General features: G+C 35.1%; 1 protein-coding gene across 1 annotated transcript in view; it reads left to right on the top strand.

Annotated features, from left to right (window-relative positions):
* Nucleotides 1-14,506, top strand: part of Pdk (pyruvate dehydrogenase kinase) — a 99,123-nt gene that overhangs the window by 57,626 nt on the left and 26,991 nt on the right. The window contains exon 2 of the mRNA XM_089647935.1: nucleotides 11,657-11,714. Within this exon, the coding sequence (XP_089504061.1) occupies nucleotides 11,657-11,714 (58 nt within the window). The remainder of the gene's footprint in view (nucleotides 1-11,656; nucleotides 11,715-14,506) is intronic.

Raw genomic sequence — 14,506 nt, 5'->3', positions numbered from 1 at the left:
TATTTCAAAATTGTGGACGTTAAAATGTTTTCAACATTTTCATGTTTGATATTAAAAAATATTTTTTAGAAATATTTGTTTTTATCAAATGCAAATATTTCAAAGATAATTTAATCAAGTTTCTAAAATAGTATTTCTTTTAACGACAAATTCAAAAATAAGTAATATGTAGCACATTTTAGATACCTGGGGAGCATACCGAAATTCCAAGAAAATTCACCATGTGGTTAGGACTTGTTGGTAAAAATATTTAAAAACCTGAAGGGTTAAGGATGGCGTGATTTTGTCCGTGTTTCGATGACTTTTACGACTTGAATTGCCACTTATGATTCCTAGGTTAAAAAATCAACATTAATATGTTGTTTTTTAGTGTAAAAGATGTATTTCTCGTTAAGTCTGTATGTAGTAGTATATTGTGGTCACATCCCAGACATGCATGTTATTATTTGTAAACATTAATGGTTTATGACGCAAGTACATTAATATAATCAGCATTTCGTACATTCACTACACTACACTGTACTTGTATATACCAACTGTAGTGATAAACTCCTTTCATATAGCAATATCATAGATAAGGAACATAAAACATTGAGCACGAAAACACATGCTTTTGTTATCGGCCATTTGTTGAATAACAGTTTGAATACCGGCATCGCCCGAGTTTCAAAAACACATGTTGATATGAAACATATTTTGACGCGCCTAAGGGGAGAAAACCGATTCTTGTTTCGTGTTTTTTCGGGTCTTTCCGCCCGGCCGCCAAAACACTGTGCGTTATATTTGCTTATATTCTCACTAAAATTGGCAATGGATCTAATCTAAATGATGATGATTTTTATGATAAAAGAATTTTTTTAATTATTAAAAATATAAATTCTTCTTTACTTAACATTTTACTTCATGGCCTTTGTCATCCTTGGGGATGCTGCGTAGTAAGTGTTAATGACATAATGAGATGGTGCTGGGAAGAAATAAATAATAATTTAGTAAAGAATGTTGAATAGTGTGTTAGGAGACCAAAGCATCTGTTGGAAGTGGATAGCAAACATTATAATGGCTGCATAGAATGTTAGGTGATGAAGAATCTCTAATTGATGTATGATTTTTATTGTACTTTGTTTGGGGAAACGAACAGTTTAATATGCACATTTAAAAAAATACTTTAATACTTTACTGGGTTGCATAAACCAGTGAAGTTTACACGTAAGATACATATTATACAAAAAAAACTTAATGTTTTAAAAACATAAATGTTTAGAAAAACATAAATGTTCAGAAAAACATAAATGTTTAGAAAAACATAAATGTTTACAAAAACTTAAATGTTTAGAAAAACCTAAATGTTTACAAAAACATAATTATTGATAGTGGAATTGAGAGATTAAGACGAAAACAGAAAAGGTAAAATCTAACTATATAAACAATATATACATAGATATTTAATATACACAGATTAAAAACAAGGTAAAATTAAACTATATGATTTGAGGTTTTCACGGCCGCTGTGTAAGTATTATAGTGATTAATTTTTATAATGTTATGCCATATTGCACTACCACCTTCTTTAGTCAACGTTTCAGACAGCATTACAGTGTTCATCATCAGGGCAGATGTGTAATCGATGTGGTAAAGTGTGTGCTTATGTAATTAGATGTGATACTGTGTTGCCAACTCCAATTCTCTAATGGCGCGAATACATTTGCGAGCCGAAACGCGAGCTTCGTTCCTTTCCCATAATTCGAGGACCGGCTCGCTTTTCGGCCCGAAAATGTATTCTCAGCATAAGAGCTGGTATTACAGTATAATTTTAAATGGTTTTCTGCGTTTAGTTTTAGTGTAGCCGTCAATTACCAGATACCAAGAACTATTGAGCTTAACCCCTTCGTCTTCGGTAATGTTAATGGGATTGTTATAAATTTCAATTGCCTCCTTAATTAGGCGAGCTCTGTGCGTTTTGGGTATTCCCAGGACTTCAGGAACAATCCAAAGTAATGTAATCCAATTAAATGCTCTGCAATTCTTCTATCTTCTAGTGTTGATAACATAGACATATGAATATTAGTAGACCTGCCCTAAGTGATTAAAAGCGTATTATCCCCACTCCCCATACCGGTTCCATTGGAGCCGGCTGTGCTCGCGTATGGCCTCAAGTGAAATTTGAAAACGTGACGTCATCATTCTTGTGCGAACTATGGTCGAGGCATCATCGGTTCATTTTACGAAATAACACTGCAAAATGTTGACTTGTGATATGAAAACTTGTAAAAATAGATGTGAAAAAGAGAATAAACCCAATTGTCGTATTACATTCCATAAGTAAGCATTATTTTACTTTATTTTAAGCTTATTCACACCGTATTATATGGATCAGTTTTAGAAACATATACTATCACATCACAATGTAGCGATTCTCAAGTGTGCTCATCGTTGTTTACTGGGGTAAGTAAATTATGAAACATTTGTAAAAGTGTCTTAACTAAATACTCTGAAACTAACTACGACTCTGAAAATAGAAGCTGCCTTACTTTGCCGAATTTGGACTTCGCAAATTAGTTCATAACGTGGCGAGTAATTTGCGCTCCCATGTAAAAATGTCTATTCATTCCAAAGCAGATTTTACTTTTAAGAACTAAATGGTGATATTATAATGCGAGATGCCTATTTACTGTCAGATTGATTTATTGACGAATCACAGTCAGCCTTACTCCCTTCGTTCTTCAACAGTTGATTTTACCCCTCGCCATTATCTTCTCGTCTATTAATTCCTATGTCTGTGGTTGATAATAAATTTAGAATGCTTTAGTTTTTTTTTACATGTTCGGGTGGTCAGAAGGAATGATATCAACGAAGGAAGAAGGTTCAGATACGGGGAATCGGGAGTCGCAGTCAATACCCAGTGACAATCCTGGTGAAATTTATTAGGGACTGGTCTACTATCGGGGGAATAACGTAAACATGGAAGACGGCATAGTGGGCCAATGGTATTTGTGCTTATGGGAGCTATGCAGACATCTATCTATCGCGAAGGTACCACATCCGGAATCAAAAACACATATTTGTGCTGATTGGTAAGGTGACCTAATAACAGTACAAAAACAAAGATAAATAGATTAAAGATACAGTATAATCATCATAAAGATAAATAAGAGATAAATTATAAAAATATAATAAAGCAGATATGAATCAGTGGAATTATTCTTTCTCCTCTCTGTAGTTGATTGATTGATTGATTGATATTATTGCTATCAGTATTGATAATTTAAGGACATAGTAATATATTATATAGAGATTAGACTTTGTGGCACCAAAAATGACATCAAATCAATTAGTTAGAAATTAGGGTGTGTCACCTTCAAGGATTTGACCTCCTATACAAATGTTCTCCAGTGGCACCAATCTAGAACAATATTCTTCTCAGTTTTCAGGCCATACCATCTTGCACCAATCTTCTCCGAAAAATATTTTTGTATGGGAAAATATTTTACTTCTACGATCATCTAGAATCACCTCACGAAGTTAGCCCACTTTACCCCCGGACACCCTGTGTTATATTTGTCTGCCATTGTTTCCACGTGAATTTTTTTTGTATAGAACCCATTATTGCAGCCTTAGGCATTAGGAGCTGAGCTGAAGCAGGAGTGGAGGCAATTCGTACCAAGGGTTGTATTTTCAATGATAATGAAGAATATACATCAGATTGTAATGTGCATTAAAAATTGGCGAAATATGCACTAACAATGGCAAAATGTATGCCTTAAGCAGTGGCGGCTCGTGCCTTTTAGTTTTTAATAATATTAGCACTGTAGTACACCCAAAAGTCACGAGCCGCCACTGGCCTAAAGTATACAATAAAAATAATATAATGTTTTTGGAATTATTCCCTCTGACCGAAAAAGATAACTTTATATTTTATTTTGTTATTTGTAAAAAAAATTGAAGTTACATTAAAAATAGGTTTTACATATAGAGTTTTCCAATAAGAGGTGTTATTTTGAATAGTCCGCTATTTCGGTAGATGTTACTTTTAAAGCATTTTTGTTGAACAAAAATGCTTTTGGCCGTGAAAATCTAAAAACTTACCTACTTTTAAAGCTATCATTTTTGACATTTGACAAGTAGAAACTACACCATTAATAAAAATGGAACGATACACGCTTCAACAACGCATTGAAATTATTAAAATTCACTTGAGTGAATCAAATGCAAATCATCTTGAGTGATTAGGCCCATTTCCACCTCGGTGGCTTCGTCAACGAGCAAAATTGTCGCATCTGTGGCTCTGAAAACCCAAGAGTTATTGTTGAAAAGCCTCTCTATCCTCAACGTGTGACTATTTGGTGCGGTTTATGGTCCGGCGGAGTCATTGGACCTTACTTTTTCGAAAATGAGGCTGGAGCAACAGTTACGGTGAATGGATTGCGCTATCGAGGGATGATTAATGATTTTTTATGGCCGGAATTGGATGGTATTGATCTGTACAACGTTTACTTTCAACGAGACGGCGCTACGTGCCACACAAGCGACGAAACCATTGATCTTTTACGATTGAATATCAAAATAACACCTCTTATTGGAAAACCCTGTATAAAATATTATTTCTATTCTGCCAGTGGAAGCGTTTGCTTGTGTTTGGAAGATGAGTGTACATTATTGCAGTACTTAATAATATAAGTCATAGACATATGAATATTAGTAGACCTGCCCTAAGTGATTAAAAGCGTATTATCCCCACTCCCCATACCGGTTCCTTTGGAGCCGGCTGTGCTCGCGTATGGCCTCAAGTGAAATTTGAAAACGTGACGTCATCATTCTTGTGCGAACTATGGTCGAGGCATCATCGGTTCATTTTACGAAATAAAACGGCAAAATGTTGACTTGTACTATGAAAACTTGTAAAAATAGATGTGAAAAAGAGAATAAACCCAATTGTCGTATTACATTCCATATATAAGCATTATTTTACTTTATTTTAAGCATATTCACATCGTATAACATGAATCAGTTGTTACTATCACATCGAGAAACGTCTGGACGCGAAACACAAAGCTGGTTGGTTGCTGGGAAGTAAATTATGAACATTTATAAAAGTGTCTTAACTAAATACTTAAACGAAATATTCGACTCTGAAAATACAACCGAATTTTTTTGCCGAATTTGGACTTCGCAAATTTGTTCATAACGTAGCGAGTAATTTGCGCTCCCATGTAAAAATGTCTATTCATTCAAGAGCAGATTTTACTTTTAAGAAGTAAATGGTGATATTATAATGCGAGATGCCTATTTACTGTCAGATTGATTTATTGACGAATCACAGTCAGCTTCACTCCCTTCGTTCTTCAACAGTTGATTTTACCCCTCGCCATTATCTTCTCGTCTATTAATTCCTATGTCTGTGATATAGGTACATATACGACATAACGACATTCGACTTCATTGTTCTAGTATCTTCTGTCTTTATCGTTTTCAAATAAGATGCGTTATCTACGTTGATGACGTCTGAACGAGCTTTCGCTGGGAATAGTTTATATTGTATACATACCAAGGATAGAAATATTTACGGTAATTATGGTATTTAACCTTCCAGCGGGCGCGTTGAGAAATTTCCCTTGAGCGGGCGCTTGTCGTAAATTTTACGTCATCAAGTTTTCTCCATGTAAGTGGTGTTTTCTTTATACAAACGTTAGGGAATTTCTTTAAGGATATGAAAAATCATAATAGGCAGTACTTAAAAAAATTGACTTTCTTAAAAAAAACGAAGCAACACTCTAAACATGTTAATATTTCAAAACTAAATATTTTATCGACCTATTTAGTCAGAATCAATATTCTCATCCTTACAATTGTTACAAACCACCTCAACTGAAGAATGGTTCTTGCATGTAAAGGACTTGCAACGGCAAAACTTCATTGATGCTGAGGAACAAGTCCAACAGAATTCAGGTCTAAATTAAAAACTTACCTTTTTAAGCTGTCGTATCCTTAAATTAAATATACCAATCCTAAGAGAAAGTCCAGTTATATTCAATTTTTCAATTAAGTCCTAAATTCTGTATCTAAATTTCGCCAATAAACAATTAGAAAATGTTAATTAAGTGTTAATCTCAAGTGACCTATCAGGTAAGTATTGAACTGTATATTTTCTCCATAAATAGTTAAGTAATAACATAGACCACTTTACAAATGTATTATAAGTTTGTACAGCGCCCTTGAGGTGTTTTTGCACAAAAACGGCGCTATACAAGTCATCCAAGTATTATTATTATTTATCTTTTCTTATCCAGTGCACATAACCGACAAACATCACATTTTGGAGAGCTTCTGTTTTATTCTTCTGTTATCGGTTCAACTGCCCTACCGTAATTCACTTTGAGAAAAGCATTTATATCTAGCGGTAAATGTTTGACATTTGATTTGACTCTAGCATAGCTCGAAGCTCGATGCTTACAACTAAGACGCAAGAGTGGGGGAAGCGATAAGGCGCGTTTGTCGTAAATTTTACGACAGCGCGCCCGCTGGAAGGTTAAAAATAATATAATTAAGAATAATCCGAAGAAGAATTCAGCCGGTGGTGCTGGTGTAGTTGGATATCATATCAGCCATTATTCCTATAAAATGGCTAAAGTTTTTTAAAGAAAAGTCTTGAAAACTTCACTTTGAAAAGGTGACTAACTTTGACTAAGCGTTTCAATATTATGATGTCTACCTGCCCGAAGAAAATATGTAAAAAGAATTGTCAATGAGGTAGTGATGTTTCTATACGGTTTATAAATAAGTATTTAAATCCTACTTACAAATATTTCAGAGAGTAATGTTGTTGTGATGTTTTAAATACCACATGTTTTGTCGTGTAGGCTGGCGATTTAATTTCTAATCTATGTAACCATAATAAAATTTCAAAATAGAAATACTTCATGTAGACCTATTTTGGGGTTTGGAAAGATCACAACTTCAGCATGCCTGTTATCTCGAAGGTCTCCTTATCAATTTGTTATACTATTTTGACAAGGCCAAAATCCATGCACAATATTTACTAAGCGGAGATGAGAGCGAGAGATATAAATAAATGATAACATATATTATTTGTTATTAATTTTTTCTAATCATTTTAGCAGATCTTTCCAACATTGTCTGAAACTGGACGTGCACTTATTAAATGTCACACATAATGTATGAACAAACACTGTTGTACTTAAAATTAGCTACCAATTAAAGATGCTAATCTACTCAAATGTCACATTAAATATACATGAATTGTTGGAGATATCTTTTATTTATCGGTTTTTTATTGTCTTCGGTCCAGAGTGCAAGATATCCACTCTCAGTATCTTAAGAGCCAGACTGTAGTTGTTGAGGCATCATGCGTCTTATTACGCTGACGATACAGTCCTACTACTAAAAGCAAACACCTGGTCAGAATTAAATAACATGGCAAATACAGATATCAATGAACTTAAATTATGGTTTGATGAAAACCTGTTGACTTTAAATTCTAAAAAAACGTATTATTTACCATTTTTCATTAAAAAACAACAAACACCTAAAGAAATAAACATAATTATCCACTCTGTGAAAAATACAGAAAACCACAAATGCAATATGTTATGCACAAACATAGAAAGCAAGACCGATATTAAGTACTTAGGCATAACAATAGACCAGCGTTTAAAATGGTCCCCACATATAAATATTCTGAACAACAGAATAAGGAAACTAACATATATATTTAGATGTTTAAGAGATATTTTAAACGAAAAATTACTTAGAACCACATACTTCGCTTTCTGTCAATCAATTATACAATACGGCATTATAGGCTGGGGCGGTACACATGAAAATCAAACTCAAACAATTTACATATCACAAAAACTAATAATAAAAACCATATTAAAAAAAAACCCTATTCATATTCGTCCGAACTTTTATTCAAACAATTTAAGGTCAGAAAATTAAGTGCATTATACTTCTACCATGCAACATTACAAATTTATAAAAACAATATTCAAAATAAAATTGCACCCTTTAAAAATAACAGAAATCTTAGACAAACGTCCATACTTCCTACTCCTAAATGTAAAAAAAACAATAGGACAGTTCAACCATGAATATCTCGGAGTTAAATTTTTTAACTATTACCAGAAAAAATTAGAAACATGAATGCAAATATAAACGAATTCAAAAGCCACCTTAAAAAGTATTCCGAACAGTTAAACTGAATCATATCAAATATAAACCAATATAACAACACCCCCATACACACAAGCCCTGCCTATTTATGGGGGTACATCAAATACTTATATTATGTAATTAATAACTGTACTATATTGTGTAATGTAATTCGTGTATCTTTTTTTTACTAATAAAAAAATATATATATATATAATGGAAAAAAGGAAGATGGGCACAAAACGTGTCGTTAACTATGTTCACCAATACTACTGCAAATCGCATCTAAGAGAATTATGTCAGACCCGGTTGTGTTACACAGAGTCATTAACAAATTAATTGACAGTCCTGCCATCGTTGCCACTAGGAACACAAGACAAAATGTAACATTATTCTGCAATACATATATAACCAACTATCAGACACACTCACTAACTAATATGTTGCATGATCTGGGCAACAAGTTTGGGGGTACTATTGATCTATTTATTTATTCCATTTATAGAATTAACCCTTCAGTACTTTCATCAAATGTGTTCAGTTTACAATGTTTTCTGTATATTTCAAATGCGCTATATAAATCTTATTTTAAAATTTGCCGTAAAAACCAATACTGTTTTAGAACGAAGATAAAATTATTTTTCCGGTGTATGCATTTAAAATAAACATGACTATTTAAACAAAAATTAATATCAAACAAAAATTAAAAATGTTGTCAAAAAGGCTCACCACATTTTTACTTAATTTTTTACTCCAATCAGAACAAATAGACAAACTGAGAGAACTCAATATTTCGAAAACACGAACATTCGTTTTGTTTGGGAAATTTGTAAGAAAATTTTGCCTTCACTTTTATCTCGTTCATAAAATAAAGAAATTATTCATTTTGTCTATTTTTAGAATCTTATTGATGTCCAGTGTGAATATTTGAGGCAAACTGGAGAGAATTATTATTTCTCTTTCTAACGTCAAAAAATGTATTTCCGCATGATAAAAAATATGATAAAAATTGTTTTATAAAATATGGGCGCCCGGTCATATTTGACCCACAAACGCTAATCTATACTAAGCACTTTGTTGAATCCTACAAATAATAGTAGCATTGGTAATGTGGTTTTAGTGATTTGTCTTATAATATGTAGTATTGTTCTACTTTCTATATTTTTTTATCTTACTGTTTTACTTATATTGTTTCATATTCAGTTTATCAGTTTACTGTTATATCATGCTTTAAAAATTTTTTGTATAATTTTGATAGCTCGCTAGGTATATTCTATTTTTAAAATCCATGTAAGGCTGGGCGTAAAACCAAATAAATAAATATTAATTCTAACCATAGTTCATAGTGCCCCGCCCTTTATACCACAATGCTGCTATTAAAAAACTACATTACATCGACGTATTCAACTCCTTCCCAACTTCATCATTCACACCACTCTCAAAACACTCCTGCCTGGACCTAATAGATATTTAAAATTATAAGTATTTCTGGGAACAGTAGACCTGACGTCCAAACAAGTATGTTTCTAATTATCTCTTATTTAATAAATCAAAACAAAAGATTTCTTTGAAATCATAAGATTTGTAATAAGGTATTTAAATATCTACTTATTTTAAACTGCATAGATACATCACTATCTCAATTACAATAATTTTTCATGCTTTCTTCAGGCAGGTAGACACCATAATATTGAAATGCCGAGTCAAAGTTAGTCACCTTTTCAAAGTAAGGCTTGCTTGAATAATTAAGTGGATTAAGCAGATTTTCAAAATTGGAAATCAGTTAACTATCTAGTCAAAGTTAGCCACCTAGTCAAAGTTAGCCAACTAGTCAAAGTTAGCCACCTAGTCAAAGTTAGCCACCTAGTCAAAGTTAGTCACCTTTTCAAAGTAAGGCTTGCTTGAATAATTAAGTGGATTTAGCAGATTTTCAAAATTGGAAATCAGTTAACTATCTAGTCAAAGTTAGCCAACTAGTCAAAGTTAGCCACCTAGTCAAAGTTAGCCACCTAAACAAAGTGAGCCACCTAGTCAAAGTTAGCCACCTAGTCGAAGTTAGCCACCTAGTCAAAGTTAGCCACCTACTCAAAGTTAGCCACCTAGTCGAAGTTAGCCACCTACTCAAAGTTAGCCACCTACTCAAAGTTAGCCACCTAGTCGAAGTTAGCCACCTAGTCAAAGTTAGCCACCTAGACAAAGTTAGCCACCTAGTCAAAGTTAGCCACCTAGTCAAAGTTAGCCACCTACTCAAAGTTAGCCACCTAGTCAAAGTTAGCCACCTAGTCAAAGTTGGCCACCTAGTCAAAGTTGGCCACCTAGTCAAAGTAAGGCTTGCTTGAATAATTAAGTGGATTTAGCAGATTTTCAAAATTGGAAATCATTTAACTATCTAGTCAAAGTTAGCCACCTAGTCAAAGTTAGCCAACTAGTCAAAGTTAGCCACCTAGTCAAAGTTAGCCACCTAGTCAAAGTTAGCCACCTAGTCAAAGTTAGCCACCTAGTCAAAGTTAGTCACCTTTTCAAAGTAAGGCTTGCTTGAATAATTAAGTGGATTTAGCAGATTTTCAAAATTGGAAATCAGTTAACTATCTAGTCAAAGTTAGCCAACTAGTCAAAGTTAGCCACCTAGTCAAAGTTAGCCACCTAAACAAAGTGAGCCACCTAGTCAAAGTTAGCCACCTAGTCGAAGTTAGCCACCTAGTCAAAGTTAGCCACCTACTCAAAGTTAGCCACCTAGTCGAAGTTAGCCACCTACTCAAAGTTAGCCACCTAGTCGAAGTTAGCCACCTAGTCAAAGTTAGTCACCTAGACAAAGTTAGCCACCTAGTCAAAGTTAGCCACCTAGTCAAAGTTAGCCACCTACTCAAAGTTAGCCACCTAGTCAAAGTTAGCCACCTAGTCAAAGTTAGCCACCTAGTCAAAGTTGGCCACCTAGTCAAAGTTGGCCACCTAGTCAAAGTTAGCCACCTAGTCAAAGTTAGCCACCTACTCAAAGTTAGCCACCTAGTCAAAGTTAGCCACCTAGTCAAAGTTGGCCACCTAGTCAAAGTTGGCCACCTAGTCAAAGTTAGCCACCTAGTCAAAGTTAGCCACCTAGTCAAAGTTAGCCACCTAGTCAAAGTTAGCCACCTAGTCAAAGTTAGCCACCTAGTCAAAGTTAGCCACCTAGTCAAAGTTAGCCACCTAGTCAAAGTTAGCCACCTAGTCAAAGTTAGCCATCTAGTCAAAGTTAGCCACCTAGTCAAAGTTAGCCACCTAGTCAAAGTTAGCCATGTAGTCAAAGTAAGGCTTGCTTGAATAATAAAGTAGAAGCATCAATCAGATTCAGAAAAAATAAACAAAAAATTGCAGAGAATGGTTAGTAGCTGAGTTGGCAAATACGTCGTGTTCCCACCCAGAAGCAACATTTTGACTATAATGATAGTACATGGAGTTTGTTTGTCTTTCTTTTATAATGGCTAAAAATAATATATTTTATTATTTGTTTCAGGTCTAAATGCCTGCGAAAGGAAATCCTTCATATTCCTGAGAAAAGAACTTCCTGTCAGGTAATCTATTAATAACTAGTTGTACCCCGCCACACCTTTCTGTGGCTCAAGATGTCTGCGCAGATAGAGAAACAATATCGCGTGCTTATTTTACGTCCAACAGATGGCGCTGTTTTTAAAAAAAAGGCATTTTTTCTGTCACACTATATATACCTATGGTATATAAAAACACACGCGTATTCGAATGCAACGATGTGTCAAAATTTGAAAGCAATCGGTGAACTTTCGGAGATTTAAGATTTAGAACAAACAAACATACATTACATTTTTATTTGTATAGATAAAAGATTACAATATTGCCTTCAATATCACCTACATTACTATTACCTACCCAATAAGTGCATTTATTTTCTTATTTTAATTTTTTCTGTTTATTTTTTAATTTATGTTTTGTAATTCGGCCCCTTAGAGTAAAAAAAACGTAACTCAATTTTTTATCGATTCTGAGTTACGGATGGTAAAATGAATTACTATTTTATATTTAAAAGATGGTTCAGAAGCACACAATACCATCCTTTAACTAAATGAGAAGAAATTATTAATATGTTTCGTTTATTTAAAAGTATACAACACCGATTAATTGAGAACTATGTTTTCTTGCTATCCTGTAAAGTAGAGAAAAATGAGATACGTTTTTTTGACCCTAAGGGGCCGAATTATATTTCTGTTAATCATTTACCAAAGTTTATTATATTTCTTTTGTATTTAGTACTGATTAGTTAACATCACATTATGTTATGTAACACTAGATTTATTATTATTTGTTAATTATTATGCACTTTAATTAAGGCGATGCCATACGTAGTAATGCAAAATCATGTGTTTTTGGTTTGAAAATTTGGTCGCCTAGAAATGTTTCAGATGCTAATTAAATACTGCGAGTAGAATACATCTTGGCCTTTGAAATAATCGAGAATTTTTAATAAAAGTCTTTTTATAAGCCCAGAAAAAATTATGCATAAAGCCTATGAAAACTGCTTTAAAGTTCAAAATCTCCTACTTTACCCATTTTCGGTTATGATTTTATTGTATAATGTGGAAAATTAAGTTATTTATAAAATGATCGAAATTTTTAAAAATATTTATGCCTGAACATTGTGTTGACTCGACCTCCTAATTGTCCTAACTCGCTTGAATGAGGTTTTTATACCTCCTTCTCTCCAGCGTTCAGTTTCGCTTTTGCAAAACGATATCGTGCTGGGCCTAGCTAACTCTGAATATTCCCCGCCCCTGTGGTATCGCACACAGTAAAATAAGGCCTACGCTTTGGGGTTGATCTACAATAAATCCCTTAACTTCACGTTGTGTGATTTGTTAATTCGAAGCCCCCCCGCTATGGGGTGGTAGGTATTTAATGTCTCCTTTCTGTGGTAACTCCCGGTTCTTTTTAGCCAAAGCGTGGGGAAAACGTCCATCGACCCTCAGCGAGTTCTACAAGGAACGAGTACGTGTCTCACCTAACCTTCGAATACTGGACCCTATTACTAATCGACCTAACAGCTTATATCATATCTTTACAATTTCCTTGTATCCCCGCCCTTACCTAATGTCCCCGTGTTTATAAATTCTAGATTGTGACATAGAACCGTACCCCCCCCCCCCTCTTGTGTACGGGCTATTAAACCCTTCGTTGAATAGTGTGTTGTTTCCGCATAAGTACTGGGACTCTCTCGTCGACCTCTGTAACGATGTACTGAAACTAGATAAATGGATTTAGCTGTGGTTAGTAAACTTTGGGTGTTGCGGATGGAAGTGGAAACGAGAGAAAAGGAGATGGGAACGGATTAAATGACGAGAAAAAAAGGTTTTTTTTTTGCAAACTGGGTCGGCACCTCACTGCCCCAAATGAAATGGTCGCTATCCTTCCAAATGCAAAACCCCAAGAACCAATACGTGTCTGGCTTTCCCCGAGGTCTGGTCTAACTTCTTCTTATAGTCGCCTTGACACCTCCGGACCGCTCACGTCAGAGGGAGAGATAATGCACCTGTTGGAATATCCCAAATCACCCCGCCCCGCTTCCTCCAACGGACTACTTTACTGACTGTAAAAGGGGAATTTTTCATTGCGTCCCTTGTCATGATGCTAAACGCGTGCATGTTTCAAATAGGTTTGTTCTGGTGAGGCTTTCAACGTCCACTAGCCGCCAGGCCTACTATCCACCTCACGAAGGTTGCTGCAAAGGATCTCGAGGGTTTTCCAGTCGAGTTGCATCAACCTCCGGGTAAACCCCGCTTTAGTATGTGTTCGTCCTCCGATTTTGAACCCTCGTTCATCACGCCGACGTCCCCTCCACGCGATTTTGAAAGACTTGGAGCCCGTTCAATTAAACGCCTTCGCAGCGAACCAAGGCCCAAACATTCCAACTTGACATTAATTTTCATACTGCCTCTCGTGTCCTCTCATCCGACCCGGTTCCGCGAAAAGGGATGACCTTCCGAACTCTTCGTGATTCTCCATACAACGTTGACGCCCCGAAATCGCGTGATGAGGAAAGTAGAAAATCTTCTGAGCCGAGGAAGTTGTGTGCTTTCCCAAGACAGCTTACGGACAACATACTCCAACGGTGAGTTCTAAGCCGAGGCCAAAGGTATTTAGGAATTTGTTAGTGAACATATAAGGTTATACAAATATTATTAATTTGGTTTTTTTATTTGTTTTGAGCATGAGTTGGTTGCAGCTAGTCGCTTCCATGTTGATTTGAGGTGCCTCTGCGCGGCTGCCAACTCGGTAGAATGTACGACTTTTGTCGTCAGGCACGGACGTCGAGTGATTTATGGGGTCCCTTTTCTTC

The sequence above is a fragment of the Hesperophylax consimilis genome, chromosome 27 (genome assembly GCF_061612785.1).
Source record: "Hesperophylax consimilis isolate HC1 chromosome 27, BYU_Hcon_1.0, whole genome shotgun sequence".
Lineage (NCBI taxonomy): Eukaryota > Metazoa > Arthropoda > Insecta > Trichoptera > Limnephilidae > Hesperophylax > Hesperophylax consimilis.
The sequence above is the reverse complement of the archived record's forward strand: the minus strand, read 5'-3'. Positions and strand labels throughout refer to the sequence as shown.